Source organism: Schistocerca cancellata, chromosome 8, assembly GCF_023864275.1.
Source record: "Schistocerca cancellata isolate TAMUIC-IGC-003103 chromosome 8, iqSchCanc2.1, whole genome shotgun sequence".
NCBI classification, from domain to species: domain Eukaryota; kingdom Metazoa; phylum Arthropoda; class Insecta; order Orthoptera; family Acrididae; genus Schistocerca; species Schistocerca cancellata.
Genome location: NC_064633.1, coordinates 141,030,615 through 141,048,047, shown reverse-complemented (window position 1 = coordinate 141,048,047; position 17,433 = coordinate 141,030,615). Strand labels below are relative to the sequence as shown.

The following is a 17,433-nucleotide window of genomic DNA, read 5'->3' as shown; positions in this document are numbered from 1 at the left end:
GTTTATGGTTTTATACACCGGCGTAGAATTTCCCGGCACTGTAGAAAACGAAACTCGGGAAAAAAAACACATTTTGGAAAGATATTTGATGTGCAGCAACATATACACTGCATATTTCCGTGTTACGAAGGTACAAATTCGAATTCCACCAAACACCGCATGTTACTTTCCGAAGCATTAAAATCGAGATTGCGAAGCGCTTTTGTAACCCAGTCACAGCTCATGTCACCTGATCTCGCCAGCTGATGACAGCATGTCATGTGATGTAGTCAGCCAATAGCAAGATCACTCTTAAGTAGCGCGAACACACAAATAAGATAAATTAATGGCTTAAATTAATGTACAATTGTTGCTACAAGAAAAGCAAAGCTACCACATATAATATTGATCTCTAAGATTAATAAGCTGCAATAGAAGCTAAGCTTCCACATATATTGTTGATCTTTTTTTGCGTGTCATACATCACACAAATGTACCAGTAAAATTTTTCAATTTCAATAACGACGTAAATGTCTGATCTTCTGGGCTCGAAATTCTTCATATGGTTGTCCCCAAAGAATTGATTTTTAAATGAGAGTCAAACGCTTTGTGATTTAAGAAATTCGTCGTACATTCTCTCACACAGTTTATCTTACATAAAAGGAAATTTACTTTGAAAGTAACGCTTTTCAAAGCAATATTTGCAATATTTTTCCATGACCTATTAGAAAGGTACGTTTCAGCAGTTGCCAGAGAGTGCCAGATAACAGGTGTCACTGCACTTGCGCAGCTACAATGACGCAGGAAGCCCCCATGTTCGTACGTGTGAAACATTAAAAGTTCTTGCATTAAAATAAATCTAATGTAAAAAACTGTCACGTCACGCTCATTGGAAGACAATTTGTTGTTAAGGAGCACTGCACAGTCTTCCTAAAGCCTTCGACACACTTTGCTGTTGGCAGACGCTTGTATGAGCACTGTGTTTTGCTGTTGTATATGGCGCATTTTCTTTGTGACTTAAGTTTTATTTTCGTTTTTTCTCTCGTTCTGTTTTGTTGCTGCAGTATTATTCTGCAGAAGTGGGATACAGTAAAGTTTTTTTGTTAGAGCATTGGTTCTTACCAGTTAAAATCACAAAAATTTAACTGAAAAATTCCCGGAACTCAAAAAGATTCCCGGGTTTTTCCCGGTTTTCTCCCAGATGAAAAAATTCCCGGGCTTTTCCCGGATCTCCCGGGACGTAGGCACCCTGATCACAATATTGTTATGCCTATACAAAAATATGATTTCAGGAACTATTCTTACTCATCAAATGACTTATTATATGAATTTTAATATATATTTTCCATACAGCTATTAGGAATGCTGTTGCGTGTAATTATAAATGAGTGAAATACCTAATAGCTATCTAGAATGTACGTGTGAGTACTCATACCTTTTCAATGCAAATCTTTAGAACTGTGTGATTCCTCAACCACCATCCAACCCCAAGTTCCTTCAACACAGACCACTTTGGGCTCCCTTTTGCATATGAAGGTATAAGATTTAACAGCTCTTCTTCGCTCTCTGAATGGAAAGCCCACACCAGGTTATTTGTGCCAACACCTTGTCTCTGGAACTGTGCACGTTGAGCGAATGGCAAACACCGCAGAAGGTAGTTGTAGTGCTTCATTGCCAACAGGAAGCGTAGGCCACAATCATCTAGCGAATCTGCAAGTATTTGAATATTTATATCAGAACATTTCTTTGGATAGGCTTCAATGAATTTGTTGTTGTTGTTGTTGTTGTTGTGGTCTTCAGTCCCGAGACTGGTTTGATGCAACTCTCCATGCTACTCTATCCTGGGCAAGCTTCTTCATCTCCCATGAATCTGTATGAAATAATTTCATCTGAGAGAATAGACTTTTGTCATATGTTAGTACAAAATGAAATATTTCCAAATGGAAAGGAAGATTAGGATTTAACATTCCATTAAGACAGAACACAAGATGCCATAGTGCAAGGATGGGGAAGGAGACTGACTACGTCCCTTTTGAAGGAACCATTCCAGCATTCATCTTAATTGGACTGGAGTAGGGCTATGTACCCATCCCCTCCTGACTCTGAATTCAGAATGCTTTCACTACATAAACTTACTCAGTACTTTGAAGTGGTGAGAAAAAGAATATTCATTAAAATGAAAAGCCAGTTACTATTAAAACTGAGACAAATTACTGGTCTTTAAAAACAATACCATTTTGAAGGAATACAAATTTCTGAACACTCTTAATGTATCACTTTGCTTGTGAACATACGATGCAATATATGCGTTATGAAAACTGCAATTAATTTCAGCATGTCAGTATTAATTCTTTCTTAGAAGAAACTGAGACAGTATAAAGACCTCTCCATGGTTTTCTTTTCCCTGTTTTTACAAATGGAATGTAGTATCAATACCTAAAATTGGACATGACAGTGTTATGGAGTAGTAAGTGACAAGATGGTCTGTACCAATTCTAGTACATCTAATGATGGAAATTAAACAATGGAAAATCCAGGATGGAATGTAGCAATATTAGAAGGAAAATGGTTACTTACCACATAGGAGAGATGCTGTGTTGCAGATAGGCACAACAAAAAGACTCTCACAATTAAAGCTTTCGGCCATTAGTGTCTTTGTCACTAGTGTGCGCACGCGCGCGCGCGCTCGCACGCGCGCGCACACACACACACACACACACACATACACACACACACACACACGCGCGTAAACTAAACTCTCACACACGACTGCAGTCTCAGGCAACTTGTGTGGTTTCAGTTGCCTGAGACTGCAGTCGTGTGTGCGAGTTTCGTTTGCGTGAATGTGTATCTGCGCGTATGTTTGTGTATTGTTGATGAAGGCCTTCATGGCCGAAAGCTTTAATTGTGAGGTTCTTTTTGTTGCGCCTATCTGCGACTCAGCATCTCTGCTATATGGTGAGTAGCAACTTTCCTTCTCATAATACTGTTACATCTAATGATGGGGTTCTCCTAAAATATGTGATGAGATGATAAATAAAATTATTTGGAATCAAAGACAAGAGTTTATGCTAATAATGGAAAAATATGTTTTTACAATATTTTCATTTTACAAGACAGATTAGTTCAGATGACAGATTAGGAGAGAGGTAGACGGTGTTGACTTTTTCTGGCTGACCTCATGTGGATGATGATGATGTTTGGTTTGTGGGGCGCTCAACTGCGTGGTTATCAGCGCCCGTACAATTATCCAATCTTTGCTCAGTCCAATTTCGCCACTTTCCTGGATGATGATGAAATGATGAGGACAACACAAACACCCAGTCATCTCGAGGTAGGTGAAAATCCCTGACCCCGCCGGGAATCGAACCCGGGACCCCGTGCTCGGGAAGCGAGAACGCTACCGCGAGACCACGAGCGGTGGACGACCTCATGTGGAGCATGTTTATTATGTTGGAGGGGTGGAGCATGTTTATTATGTTGGAGGGGTGGAGAGAGAATCAGATCTGTGACAGAATTCTTTAAAAATAAGTACTTGCTGTAGGAAATGATATGTTGGGAGAAGTTTTTGTCATACGAAAACTAAGAAATCTTACAACTGAATATTGGCCAAACTCTGGGTAAGAGGCCATTGGAGCTTTTCCGCTGAATGTCTCAGGACTGGAGAAAGAGACAGACAGACAGACAGACAGACAGAGAGAGAGAGAGAGAGAGAGAGAGAGAGAGAGAGAGAGAGATGGGAGGGGAGGGGAGTTAGATTGGTAGGAAGAAACAACATTATTGCAGTTTACAGTACAATGTTCCAAATGCACTATCTTTAGCATGATGTGTTACTGCCGAGTAACATAGCTCAATGAAACTTGGACTGTAGACAGAACGAACTGCTACAGTATAGAGCAGTAGATAATTGAAAAAAAATACACAACACAATGAACAGAAATGATGCTTTTATTCCTACCTTTCACCATATTGAGGGCATGTAATACACCGAGGAACATTATTAAACATGATTGTTTCGGTGGTCCTGGTGTTAAGGTGCTGGGAGGGATAATAAATATTATGACACTGTGCACTCACCAGTCAACGTTACTGCGACACTACTCCTTCCTCATATGTATTGTTTCAAGGGTGCAATCACTTCTGACTTTATTTTTATGGATGAGAATGTGTGATCACTTCAAACTGCATGGGTGGAGGAGCTCTTGGAATGAGAGGGTATTCGGCCAGTGGACTGGCCTGCCCGCTCCCAACTTAAATCCCACTCAGCATGAGCAGAATGTGTTGGGGAGACAAATTGCATCATGTCCACAAGCAAATCCCATCAAGCACATGAGAGATGTGTTGGGGAGACATATTACAGGAAGTACACATGCACCAACAACCATCTGGCAGTTGTCTATTGCACTGGTGGACAAGTGGAACACCTTACCAACACTGTGGTCACATGAAAGCATATTGCAGAATATGCATTGCCGTTCTTGGTAATCCCACACACTCTTAAGAACCGTGTCCCAGCTTCTGTAAGAGGCGATTATAAATCACAATGACTTCAGTATAATTATTTACTTTGAATAAAAATGTCATTTCTGTTTGTCTAGTTATGTATTTCTTTCGGCTACATTCAGTAGTATCTGTAGCAGTTCTTGCTACATATGGTCCAAGTTTCATTGATCATACTTACTAGGCAGTGACACATGTGTAGGTAACTTCTGTCCTTAAGTTTTGCACAGCATTGAGTATTCTGTAAAAAATTTTTTACCTGTGGATACATCTTCTCCTTCAGGCACTCCTGACAGATTTTCTTTTGCAATTGCTGTTTTTGCTGCATCAATAGCAAATCGCTCTGCAAAGTCTGTGTTGCATGTAGAAACAGTATCCGCCAAAGCTAGAAGATGCATCTGATCAAGACTTGAAAGCCCAGGTAAGTGTGTATGTGTCAATAGCCGTGAAAGGACACGCCCCTACATAACAAAATGGTAGTATTACATACTACAACACATACAAAATGAATAAATGCTACTACACACACAATGGTATCAACATGTACAATATACTATACAAATAAAAAGGTTAAGTAAAATATGTGGCCATGGGCGACTGCAGAAAGTTTTCCAAGAGGGGGCACAAGATTAAAATGTTGCCAGTTTGTACGTAACTGATTCAATGAGTTTGAAAACATGTCCAAGAACTATATCTGACAATAAGTGAACAAAACTTATTGTGCCTTAAAACATTGAGAGTTATCTACTTGACATTTTTAAGGTGATTACTTTGGTAAATAAATGGTAAGCATATCTCAGAAGTATTTGCAACAAATCTTTTTTATGTTATTAACATAAATACGGATATCACTTTTTGATTCCATTATCTGAAATTACGTCTTCATATGATTAAATCAAGGGTGTTCAATGAGTTATGAAATAAAGATAGAAAGTATTCATAAAAATGATGTACTCATGCTCCCGCAAGGTCAGGCTGAAAGTAAAAATTAAAAATCTGAACTGGAAAAAAAAGGTCAAAATGATTGAGAAAACCTTACTGGATATTTGATAAAGTGCCAAATTAATACTCCTCGAACTGGAGAAGCAGAGAATAAACTTTAGGAAGGGCTTATTCGACTCTGATGCTTATAAAACTGCACATCAATTCACGTCACTGGATTTATTCCATTATTTACATGATTTATAGTATTTAGTCTCGATGGCATACATGAACTTGAAAAAAGCACTTTCAAAGCTACAATTATTTTGGTTGGTTAGGTGAACTGTAGCGTAGCCCAGGACCAATATACAACTGTTATAGGCCAGTAAAAAACAGCAAAATCAAGATAAAGCAGCCTAGAACCAGAATTTGTAGCTCGGTGACAACATGTGGTTCTGAGTCACACACAGATAAGTTCCCATTCTTGAAGAGTACAGTTTTTCCTCCATGAAATTTCACACTTTGTTCCCTCTCTTCGAGGACAGAAAATAGTATTCTTTTTCTACACACAAATAATGAATTACTGTTGTGATTCCACTGCACAACAAAAGGGGGGGGGGGGTCATCCTTATGGGGATTGCGGTTGGGTGATTGGAATATATACTGCTGCCATGTTTATGTGCTCAAAATCAGTGACAGAATCCATGTGCCACAGTGTAAAGACTTACTCCTTTCCGTTCTGTAAGGGCCTAATAAGGAAGTGACAGAGCAAAAACTAAAAATTAAATTTTGGCACGGTTCTGTAAAGGTTCACATCCATCTTGACTGCAGGTCAGCACTGAACCTGGACCCGCAACAAGAAACCAGTGTAATTTCCTGTGAGCAGACTAACAACTAAAGAAGCTCAAGATATATAATGATTGCTGCAGCTGCAGAACTTCTCTTCTTGGTCGGACTTGTTACCTGTAAATCTGCAGTTTAGAGCAGCTGCTGACTATGAGTACTGGAAAGTCGAGAGAATTCTGTAATGAATAAAAAGCTACTGTCCATATTCCATGAGGGAGTAAGTGCCCTCACCTGTGAACTCCTATGCCTAACAATGGAAATTCCAGGTTGGAATATCAAAAATATTATGAGAAGGATAGACTGCTACTCACTGTAAAACTGACATGTTGAGTTGCAGGCAGGCACAACAAAAGGATTGTTAGATATTTAGCTTTCGGCTTGGATCGGACTGCAACTGTCAAGCTGAACCAAGCAGCAATGCGCTGTGGGGCAGGGAATGGGATGGGATAGTAGGGTATGAGTGGGTGAGAGAAGGGTGCTACTTGGTGGAGCATGCAGGGATTAGATGGAGGTATGAGAACACTGTCAGGTGCAAAGTTGGGAGGCTGTGGAGCAAGGAGGTGGGTGGGAGGGAGTGGGGAGCAGAAAAAGAGAGGAGCACGGAAGGGGAAAGTGGGACAAGTGCATTGGCAGAGGGTGGCACACAATGAGAGTGTGGGCGCCTGAATATAGAGGGGGCAATAGGACCATGGGGGAGGGAAGAGTGGGGGGGTAGGGGGGGGCTGTTGGGTGGAGGGTGTGGGATTGGAGACAGTAGGTTACCAAGATGAGGACAGGATAATTTTGGGATTGGGAAATATGTTGTCAAGATAACGCCTATCTGTGCAGGTCAGAAAAGCTGGTGGTGGTGGAGTGGAAGATCCAGATGGCCCAGGTTGTGAAGCAACCACTGAAATTAAGCATGTTATGTTTTGGCTGCATCTTGTGCCACAGGATGGTGTACCATGCTCTTGACCACAGTTTGGCAGTAGTTATTCATCGTGGTGGTTAGCTGGTTGGTAGTCACACCAATATATAAAACAGTGCAATGACTGCAGGAGAACTGCTTAGACAGACTGTCAGGCCTCATACGGAGCCAGTCGAAGGCCATGCCACCTCTTTCCCTGTCTGTACTCTGCTATCCCTCCCCCTTCCCTGCCTCACTCTAGATTTCCACTCAATGTGACAGCTGCATTCTAGTCCGAGCTGCCAGAGATGGAAGCCACGAGTGCGAATGTGTATGTTCTCTTTTCTGAAGAATGCTTTGGCCAAAAGCTAAATGTGTAACAGTCTTTTTGTTGCACCTGTCTGCAACTCAACAGTCATCTTCATAGTGAGTAGCAGTTTATCCTTTACCTAATATTGTTGAACTCCCTTGTGTGTTGCACAAGCCTGTGACCAGGCTACTGGCCTGACTGATGGAGTGTAACCTTCCTTTGCAGCAGCTCTAGGAGGTGCTTATCATCCCACCACCTTTAACTCCTAGGAAAGATCTTCATACTAATTTGATAGCAGACTGGGCACACCTGAGGCCATTCTGGAACAAGGAAAAATCCCCACCCCTATCTGACATTGAACGCAGTACCTGCAGGACTCTACCACTTAGACTACCATGGCCAATTCTATATGTATAGGAGAAGGAAAATATCTTTAGTGAACATACATACAGTTTAATACACAGTTTACAATGATTATTCCTTTAACAGTAATGTAAGAGGTGTAGGGTATTTTAGTTATGTAAATTTGTGTACTAAATGTTCTGCCAGATTAAAAATAAAATCTTATGTCATTTATGCACAAGACAATACCAATAATAAATAGGGACTTACTTTTAAGCGGAAGTCAATATTATTTGAAAGAGTGAGAATTTTGACAAGTGAAAGTTGTGATATGTGTAAACAAAGCAATAGAGGAAAATAAGCTTATAGCTTGAAGAATGCTTTGAACTTTCACCTAACTGAAAAAAATAGAAGATGGGTTGATGCAAAATAGAATCAGTTACATAATGGATACTACATTTAACATGTTGGAATGAGTAGATGTTTACGGCTGAGTGACTGCTTAAATTGCATACCCTAGACTACGATTTGCTCTGTAGTAGGGTAATGAGACTAGCACTACGAGAGTGTCACAAATTGCTATTCAGTATTTAATAGAGTTTAAAATGGTTATCACTATGCAGAAAACTAAGTAATAAATTCTTGCATTAATAATACCCATCATGAATTAGGTGCATAAACCTATGCTAATCTATCATCATGCTTTTCTTGGCAGTTTATTCCAACACAGTCTCCCTATTGGAGACTACTACTCATCTTACTGTGGTACGCATCCATCACCCAATCTCAGTTTATTAGACTAGCACTTCGTGATGTCATAGTTCGAGATCAAAATTGTCTGACTTAGCACCAAAGAACCATGCCTCAAACACAAATGTAAGCTCTAAACCATTCACTATCACATAAAGAGTAACTCTGAAACTCCAAATAATGTTTTCTGCCAGTGTATTTCAAACTATTTCTCCAAATAATGTTTCCTGCCAGTGTATTCCAAACTATTTATACTACACATCTGTAAAATAACACTTAATATTTTCTCCATTTCTTTGTCTTAGTCATGTGGATTAGCATTGACATTAATCAAGGATTTAAACTTGTTCAAGGCAGGTGACAAATAATTACATCCATGATAATACAACTTCTCTTTCCTGTTAAGAACATCATCAGTTATGTTTTTAGAAAAACAATATTTTTTGTGTGGACAGTGTAGTTGTTTGATTTCTGAAAATTATTTTCAGGACTGCACTCCCACCATTGATCAAGAGTAGTATATCAAGAGTTTCCTGTTTTTGAAAGCAATTGGTGAACACAGTTAGTGCTTTCAGTTGTTTTATCAAGCTGTCGAAGTCAACTTAAACAATATGGAATGCTAGTATTTATATCAGTTGCTAGGAGGCATATGATCCTTTAACGAGAATTGTCTAAGAATGAACTGATCCACTTGTACAAATTATTAATAATGTGCATCAAGTCTTTCTGAAACACCAACTATATTTCTCACAGCATTCTTTGTTTCATTCAGAATATGATTTCATATTATTAAAGAGTTCTATGGGCATTTCACAGCTGCATTTTTCTCTCTCATTTTTTGCGAGTTGTTTAGGGAGTTATTATCTTCACTTTAACCTTAGAAAGGCAGAACTAGAAACTTTTTATGTTTACCGGACATCATCAGCACGACAGCGATCTCAAATCTTCTGTTTGGTTTATTTAGGCCAGATTGCATGATTTTTTTAGAAACTTTTTTTAATAAATCAAGTAAATGTTTTTGAGAATCCTTCAGTGAACAAAGGAACCATATTTTTATTGAAACTTCCTGGCAGATTAAAACTGTGTGCCAGACCGAGACTCGACCTCGGGACCTTTGCCTTTCGTGGGCAAGTGCTCTACCAACTGAACTACCCAAGCACGACTCACGCCCCGTCCTCACAGCTTCACTTCTGCCAGTACCTCGTCTCCTACCTTCAAAACTTTACAGAAGCTCTCCTGCTGTGAGGACATGCTCTGTCCTCACAGCAGGAGAGCTTGGGAGCTCAGTTGGTAGAGCACTTGCCCGCGAAAGGCGAAGGTCCCGAGTTCGAGTCTCGGTCCGGCACACAATTTTAATCTGCCAGGAAGTTTCATATCAGCGCACACTCCGCTGCAGAGTGAAAATCTTATTCTGGGCATATTTTTATTCACTGCACAGTGACTTCCCATACTGTCTGTTGATTATATGCTACAGTAAGGCAATTATTTAACAAAGGATAGTAAATATTTAATTTTTTCTATAGCTAACATGCTTTAATGGCTTGTGCAAAATACAAAAAAGACAGGATATGCAATTTTTTTTGATGGATGATGTATTTTCAGTATATGCTACAGCATTTTTAACTAGCCACATTTTCCTGAATAAGGTGCACATTGCTCTACCCATATCGCTACCCTTTCTTAAGGCCCGTCCAGATGCAACGATCTGTCTGTGCAAATGTCTGCGCACATCGCATCTGCGCAGACAGATCGTTGCATGTGGACAGAATATTTGCACCAACCTGAGGTGTGTGCAAACCTGGAAGTTGGAGTTGGAGGTTTGAGTGAAACCTCTCAAATCTGTGGGTTCAAATCACATCTGCGGAGACAAGTTGGAGCATGTGGACAGTAGATCGCCGCAAATCTGGTGCGAAACAGCTGTTTACTCAGTCTAGTGTTTGTATATGTGCGCACAAGGCATTAAAATGGCTGATACTCTTCAGTGTTCTCGCGAAATTGTAAGTGATTTCATTGAAATATATAGAAACCACCCATGTTTGTGAAAGATTAAAGTAAAGAATATAGTGACCGAGACAAAAAGACAGCAGCATACAATGCTCTAATTGAAAAATTGTGGGTATTATTTCACTCAACTCTTGTTTCGATGTTGCAGTTGAAAATTCCAAATCCTTGTAGCTCCTTCCTGTTGCTAGGAATCTTGAAGTTACCACCAGCCATTCATGAGGAGAAATTGACCTTCTCTATACAAGTATTTTTCTCATAATATGAGGGATTACAAGCTTTAAAAGGTAATAATAAGTTTCGACATTCATCCGCAAATAATTTTGCCAGTTGTTAGGTTCGCCCTGCAATTCTCGCAGTAAATTTACGTGAGAAAACTGCTTTCGCTTTAGCAGCCACTGTCTACACCATTGACCGCTTTTGACTGCTTTCTCTGTTTCCTGCGGTTGGTCTGAGTGTTTTTTGCAACACAAGTTGCGAACACAGACCACAACAGAACTTCCTCCATTTCTACATTTCAAAATAACTGAATTAAATTTTTGTACCTAAAAACAAAGTTGATGTGACTTACCAAATGAAAGTGCTGGCAGGTCGACAGACACACAAACGAACACAAACATACACACAAAATTCAAGCTTTCGCAACAAACTGTTGCCTCATCAGGAAAGAGGGAAGGAGAGGGAAAGACGAAAGGATGTGGGTTTTAAGGGAGAGGGTAAGGAGTCATTCCAGTCCCAGGAGCGGAAAGACTTACCTTAGGGGGGAAAAAAGGACGGGTATACACTCGCGCGCACACACACACATATCCATCCACACATATACAGACACAAGCAGACATATTTAAAGACAAGAGTTTGGGCAGAGATGTCAGTCGAGGCAGAAGTGCAGAGGCAAAGATGTTGTTGAATGACAGGTGAGGTATGAGTGGCGGCAACTTGAAATTAGCGGAGATTGAGGCCTGGTGGATAACGGGAAGAGAGGATATATTGAAGAGCAAGTTCCCATCTCCGGAGTTCGGATAGGTTGGTGTTAGTAGGAAGTATCCAGATAACCCGGACGGTGTAACACTGCGCCAAGATGTGCTGGTCGTGCACCAAGGCATGTTTAGCCACAGGGTGATCCTCATTACCAACAAACACTGTCTGCCTGTGTCCATTCATGCGAATGGACAGTTTGTTGCTGGTCATTCCCACATAGAATACATCACAGTGTAGGCAGGTCAGTTGGTAGATCACGTGGGTGCTTTCACACGTGGCTCTGCCTTTGATTGTGTACACCTTCCGGGTTACAGGACTGGAGTAGGTGGTGGTGGGAGGGTGCATGGGACAGGTTTTACACCGGGGGCGGTTACAAGGGTAGGAGCCAGAGGGTAGGGAAGGGGGTTTGGGGATTTCATAGGGATGAACTAAGAGGTTACGTAGGTTAGGTGGACGGCGGAAAGACACTCTTGGTGGAGTGGGGAGGATTTCATGAAGGATGGATCTCATTTCAGGGCAGATTTTGAGGAAGTCGTATCCCTGCTGGAGAGCCACATTCAGAATCTGATCCAGTCCCGGAAAGTATCCTGTCACAAGTGGGGCACTTTTGTGGTTCTTCTGTGGGAGGTTCTGGGTTTGAGAGGATGAGGAAGTGGCTCTGGTTATTTGCTTCTGTACCAGGTCGGGAGGGTAGTTGCGGGATGCGAAAGCTGTTGTCAGGTTGTTGGTGTAATGCTTCAGGGATTCCGGACTGGAGCAGATTCGTTTGCCACGAAGACCTAGGCTGTAGGGAAGGGACCGTTTGATGTGGAATGGGTGGCAGCTGTCGTAATGGAGGTACTGTTGCTTGTTGGTGGGTTTGATGTGGACGGACGTGTGAAGCTGGCCATTGGACAGGTGAAGGTCAACATCAAGGAAAGTGGCATGGGATTTGGAGTAGGACCAGGTGAATCTGATGGAACCAAAGGAGTTGAGGTTGGAGAGGAAATTCTGGAGTTCTTATTCACTGTGAGTCCAGATCATGAAGATGTCATCAATAAATCTGTACCAAACTTTGGGTTGGCAGGCCTGGATAACCAAGAAGGCTTCCTCTAAGCGACCCATGAATAGGTTGGCGTATGAGGGGGCCATCCTGGTACCCATGGCTGTTCCCTTTAATTGTTGGTATGTCTGGTTTTCAAAAGTGAAGAAGTTGTGGGTCAGGATGAAGCTGGCTAAGGTAATGAGGAAAGAGGTTTCCTCTCCAACCTCAACTCCTTTGGTTCCATCAGATTCACCTGGTCCTACTCCAAATCCCATGCCACTTTCCTTGATGTTGACCTTCACCTGTCCAATGGCCAGCTTCACACGTCCGTCCACATCAAACCCACCAACAAGCAACAGTACCTCCATTACGACAGCTGCCACCCATTCCACATCAAACGGTCCCTTCCCTACAGCCTAGGTCTTCGTGGCAAACGAATCTGCTCCAGTCCGGAATCCCTGAAGCATTACACCAACAACCTGACAACAGCTTTCGCATCCCGCAACTACCCTCCCGACCTGGTACAGAAGCAAATAACCAGAACCACTTCCTCATCCTCTCAAACCCAGAACCTCCCACAGAAGGACCACAAAAGTGCCCCACTTGTGACAGGATACTTTCCGGGACTGGATCAGATTCTGAATGTGGCTCTCCAGCAGGGATACGACTTCCTCAAATCCTGCCCTGAAATGAGATCCATCCTTCATGAAATCCTCCCCACTCCACCAAGAGTGTCTTTCCGCCGTCCACTTAACCTACGTAACCTCTTAGTTCATCCCTATGAAATCCCCAAACCCCCTTCCCTACCCTCTGGCTCCTACCCTTGTAACCGCCCCTGGCGTAAAACCTGTCCCATGCACCCTCCCACCACCACCTACTCCAGTCCTGTAACCCGGAAGGTGTACACAATCATAGGCAGAGCCACGTGTGAAAGCACCCACATGATCTACCAATTGACCTGCCTACACTGTGATGCATTCTATGTGGGAATGACCAGCAACAAACTGTCCATTCGCATGAATGGACATAGGCAGACAGTGTTTGTTGGTGATGAGGATCACCCTGTGGCTAAACATGCCTTGATGCACGACCAGCACATCTTGGCGCAGTGTTACACCGTCCGGGTTATCTGGATACTTCCTACTAACACCAACCTATCCGAACTCCGGAGATGGGAACTTGCTCTTCAATATATCCTCTCTTCCCGTTATCCACCAGGCCTCAATCTCCGCTAATTTCAAGTTGCCGCCACTCATACCTCACCTGTCATTCAACAACATCTTTGCCTCTGCACTTCTGCCTCGACTGACATCTCTGCCCAAACTCTTGTCTTTAAATATGTCTGCTTGTGTCTGTATATGTGTGGATGGATATGTGTGTGTGTGCGAGTGTATACCTGTCCTTTTTTCCCCCTAAGGTAAGTCTTTCCGCTCCTGGGACTGGAATGACTCCTTACCCTCTCCCTTAAAACCCACATCCTTTCGTCTTTCCCTCTCCTTCCCTCTTTCCTGATGAGGCAACAGTTTGTTGCGAAAGCTTGAATTTTGTGTGTATGTTTGTGTTCGTTTGTGTGTCTGTCGACCTGCCAGCACTTTCATTTGGTAAGTCACATCATCTTTGTTTTTAGGTATATTTTTCCTTTGTGGAATGTTTCCTTCTATTATAACCATATCTTGAATTACATTTTTGATGTTTACGGGGAGCGTAGTCGCTTGTCGCTGATATTTCTTTTCTACACCGACAGATGGCGGGCGAGTAGTAGATTGGGGTTTGTGTCGTGTGAACACATAACATCTGCAGCGATCTTTTGCATGTACAGAGACCTGTGCCTATGTCTGCGCAGACAGATCGTTGCATGTGGACCGAGCTTTACAGAAAAATTGAAATAAATTAAACACCACACATGGCTTTACAGCTAACATAATAGGGAAGAGGGGAGAAAGATCAAAGTTTTATCAAACCTGTCGCGGCCCAAAATGTGACAAGCCTTGTCGCTCCTGACTCATGGATAAACGTCTTTCATGACGTTTTGGTGAATCTATTTCATCCTCCAGCAGTTCATCTAGTGTCTCATCTTCAACGGCCAAACTTCCATCAAATAAATTATTGTAATCCTGGAAAAAAAAAACATTAAGAAATTAGAACCACTGGTGTGAAATATGATAACAGCTATTAAACTGAAACTACGAGGAGAATTGTACCTCCTGATCTTCTGAGATTTGGGCAGCACTGCTAGTTGTTTCCCTGTCTGCAGCTAAGAGGGTCCACAATGGTAAGGGTGGTATAGAACTTATCTCAGCATAATCAAGTGTTAGTTCCTCAGGTATGGCAGTAGTGGAACCTCTCTGTTCAAGAGGGCTTGTAGTACCTGAATAATAAATACACAGCATAAACCAATTTTTGATACAATTAAGGAAATAAACACAATACATAAAGAAGCGATAGAGAAAATAATAAGTATCAGAAAGATTGTGAAATTAATAACTCAGCAGTGAACTGCAAAACTGAAAAGACAAATGCCAACAGAAAAACAGCATTTTTATGCCACACACAGACACATTCAAAGAATAAAAAGCAGACTGACCAAAGGCTGAAAGTTTTATGCAAAAATAAAATTTCTGCAGACAATTTGTCAACAGAGTGAGAAAGCGTTACTAGTTTGCTCTAGAAGAAACTTGCTTCCTAGGGGCTATTTACCTTGATTTGCATACTGGTGTTAACCTGTTGTACAGAATAATATTTCACTCTCCTCTTTCTAATCTCTTCCCATCCACACCTACTTAGCTAATAAGAAATTTCATAGTGGATATAATCTTTTCACAAAATACACTTATGTAGCCATGATTTTTTCCTGTCACTGGTTACGATTCCTTTGTACAGGAAAAGGAATGAGATTAAAGTGTGAGAATATGGCTAAGTAAAAGAAAGGAGATTGAAGTTTAATGATAGATCAATTGAGATGAGGCAAACCAAAAGGGAAGGTCACATCTGGCAAAGAGTCAAGAAGATACCATCTCATGTAAGATGAATGAAGCGAATTCATGGTAAGCACTGCATTTGGCAGTCTTAATAGATGGAAGAGTTCAGTCTCATGGTAAAAATATATTTGATGGCAAATACATATGAACTGAGGCAAAGAATTGGGGGAAAACAGATATACAAGAGAATTAAACTCACATAATGAAATTCAGAATATGAGGACTACAACACTGAACAACAATGGCAATAATATTATTAACAATGATAACATAAAAACAAAAATATATTGTTACACTAAATAAAATGACTGATTACTTGAGAAGGGGACAAGAAAGAGTTGCAATATACCAGGGTACGGAGAGACATAAGATATGTATTAAAAGAGAAATTTGGCAATGCTGCAAGACACTAAAATACAAAATGAAAAGAAAACAAATCGGAGGGGGGGGGGGGGGGGTCGTAGGGAGGAGGGAGAAGGGGGAGAGAGTGTGCTAGATACGATACACTGGACTGGAAGGGGTACTTTGTGAATACAGGCTGGGAGTGGTTAAGGTGGAAAAGGAGGATGAGATACCACAAATCTCCATAGGGTCCTATAAACATGAGGTATATTACGCAGTACAAATATATTTTGTGAAGGTGGTGGCCTACAGCTCACAAGTGTATGGAAAAATGTCATATTTCAACCACCAACAGCAGCTGATATATAATTTTTCACAGAAAAATTTTGTATTGTGGGGATCTACAATTGTAGAATTATACCATGATTAAAAAAACCACTTCAGCTGTATGACAAATATTTATTTATGATTCAAGTAGTCTCATGGCATTAGAGCCGCATTATCAGGGATAGATGTGTATACAAACAAGAGCAAAATGTATAAATATCCTGTTTAGATTAAAATGTAGTTGAACTACACATGAAATTATTTAGGAAAATACATACTCACATTTATTTCAAATGATAAACAGTAGATGACCCAACATTCTTTCTCCAATTATGATAAAAATGTTCACCCATCCAATTTAAAACACGGCAAAATGCAGGGATCATCATCTCGGTACAGGAAGTCTACAATATGGATAAAGTAAACCAGATCATAGGGAAAGAAAGGGACATAATCTCAACATTCTCAAAGGGATTGAGATATTGAGGTGCAAAAAGCATCTCTCAATGCATATCCTCAATGGGCAGCTAGAGTTGTGCTATCACAATGTTTTAGGAAACTTTGACAGTTTGAATAGGACAACCTAGTACATATAGTCTATTCCCTACTTTAAATCATTTTTATACACAGTTATTTGGTTTTTTCCCTGAAAACACACTGCCATTTCTGTACCTGACTTCCATAACTGTCAATAGCTATGAGACTCATAATCACTATTTATACAGTTCTGGTTCCCGAAGATCATTATTAATTAAGTACTATATAATTCCTTTATTTTACAACTGTATTCCACTTGTGATGGTTGACCACCTCCTGTTTTGAAAATAAAGTAATTATATCTTAGGTTTTTCTATCTTTCACATGTAAAGTTAGTTCTAAAGATGTTACCCAACCTTCCCTGCCACCGTTTATGATACTGTTCCTACATTGTATGCACCAATTCAACTCAGTTCATCTAGGTGGTCACTGTGTGCCTCATGTTGTCATTATGTCCATACAATATTTTAATTTTCTCTTTGTCCAGACCTCCTCCTGTCTAGACGATGATCTTTTGTAAGCAGTGTTTTGTTTAGACTAGACCTTCATTACGTATCATACAATTGTACAGACTCTGCTTTATGAGATTTACTTTATCTTACTAGGTACAACGTAGGTTTTCTCACCTACTCATAATTTGTTTTATTCTTTTACAGTCCATCTGGTTTACCACTTTATCCTTATTCTAGATTTCCTGTATCAAGATTATGTT

General features: G+C 40.8%; 1 protein-coding gene across 1 annotated transcript in view; it reads right to left on the bottom strand.

Moving 5' to 3' along the window:
• The window catches only part of LOC126094455 (dmX-like protein 2), a 355,200-nt gene that overhangs the window by 184,791 nt on the left and 152,976 nt on the right, over nucleotides 1-17,433 (bottom strand). The window contains exons 30-33 of the mRNA XM_049908834.1: nucleotides 14,739-14,905; nucleotides 14,499-14,651; nucleotides 4,739-4,940; nucleotides 1,415-1,689 (exon numbers count right to left, since the gene is read on the bottom strand). Coding sequence (XP_049764791.1) covers nucleotides 1,415-1,689; nucleotides 4,739-4,940; nucleotides 14,499-14,651; nucleotides 14,739-14,905 — 797 coding nt within the window. The remainder of the gene's footprint in view (nucleotides 1-1,414; nucleotides 1,690-4,738; nucleotides 4,941-14,498; nucleotides 14,652-14,738; nucleotides 14,906-17,433) is intronic.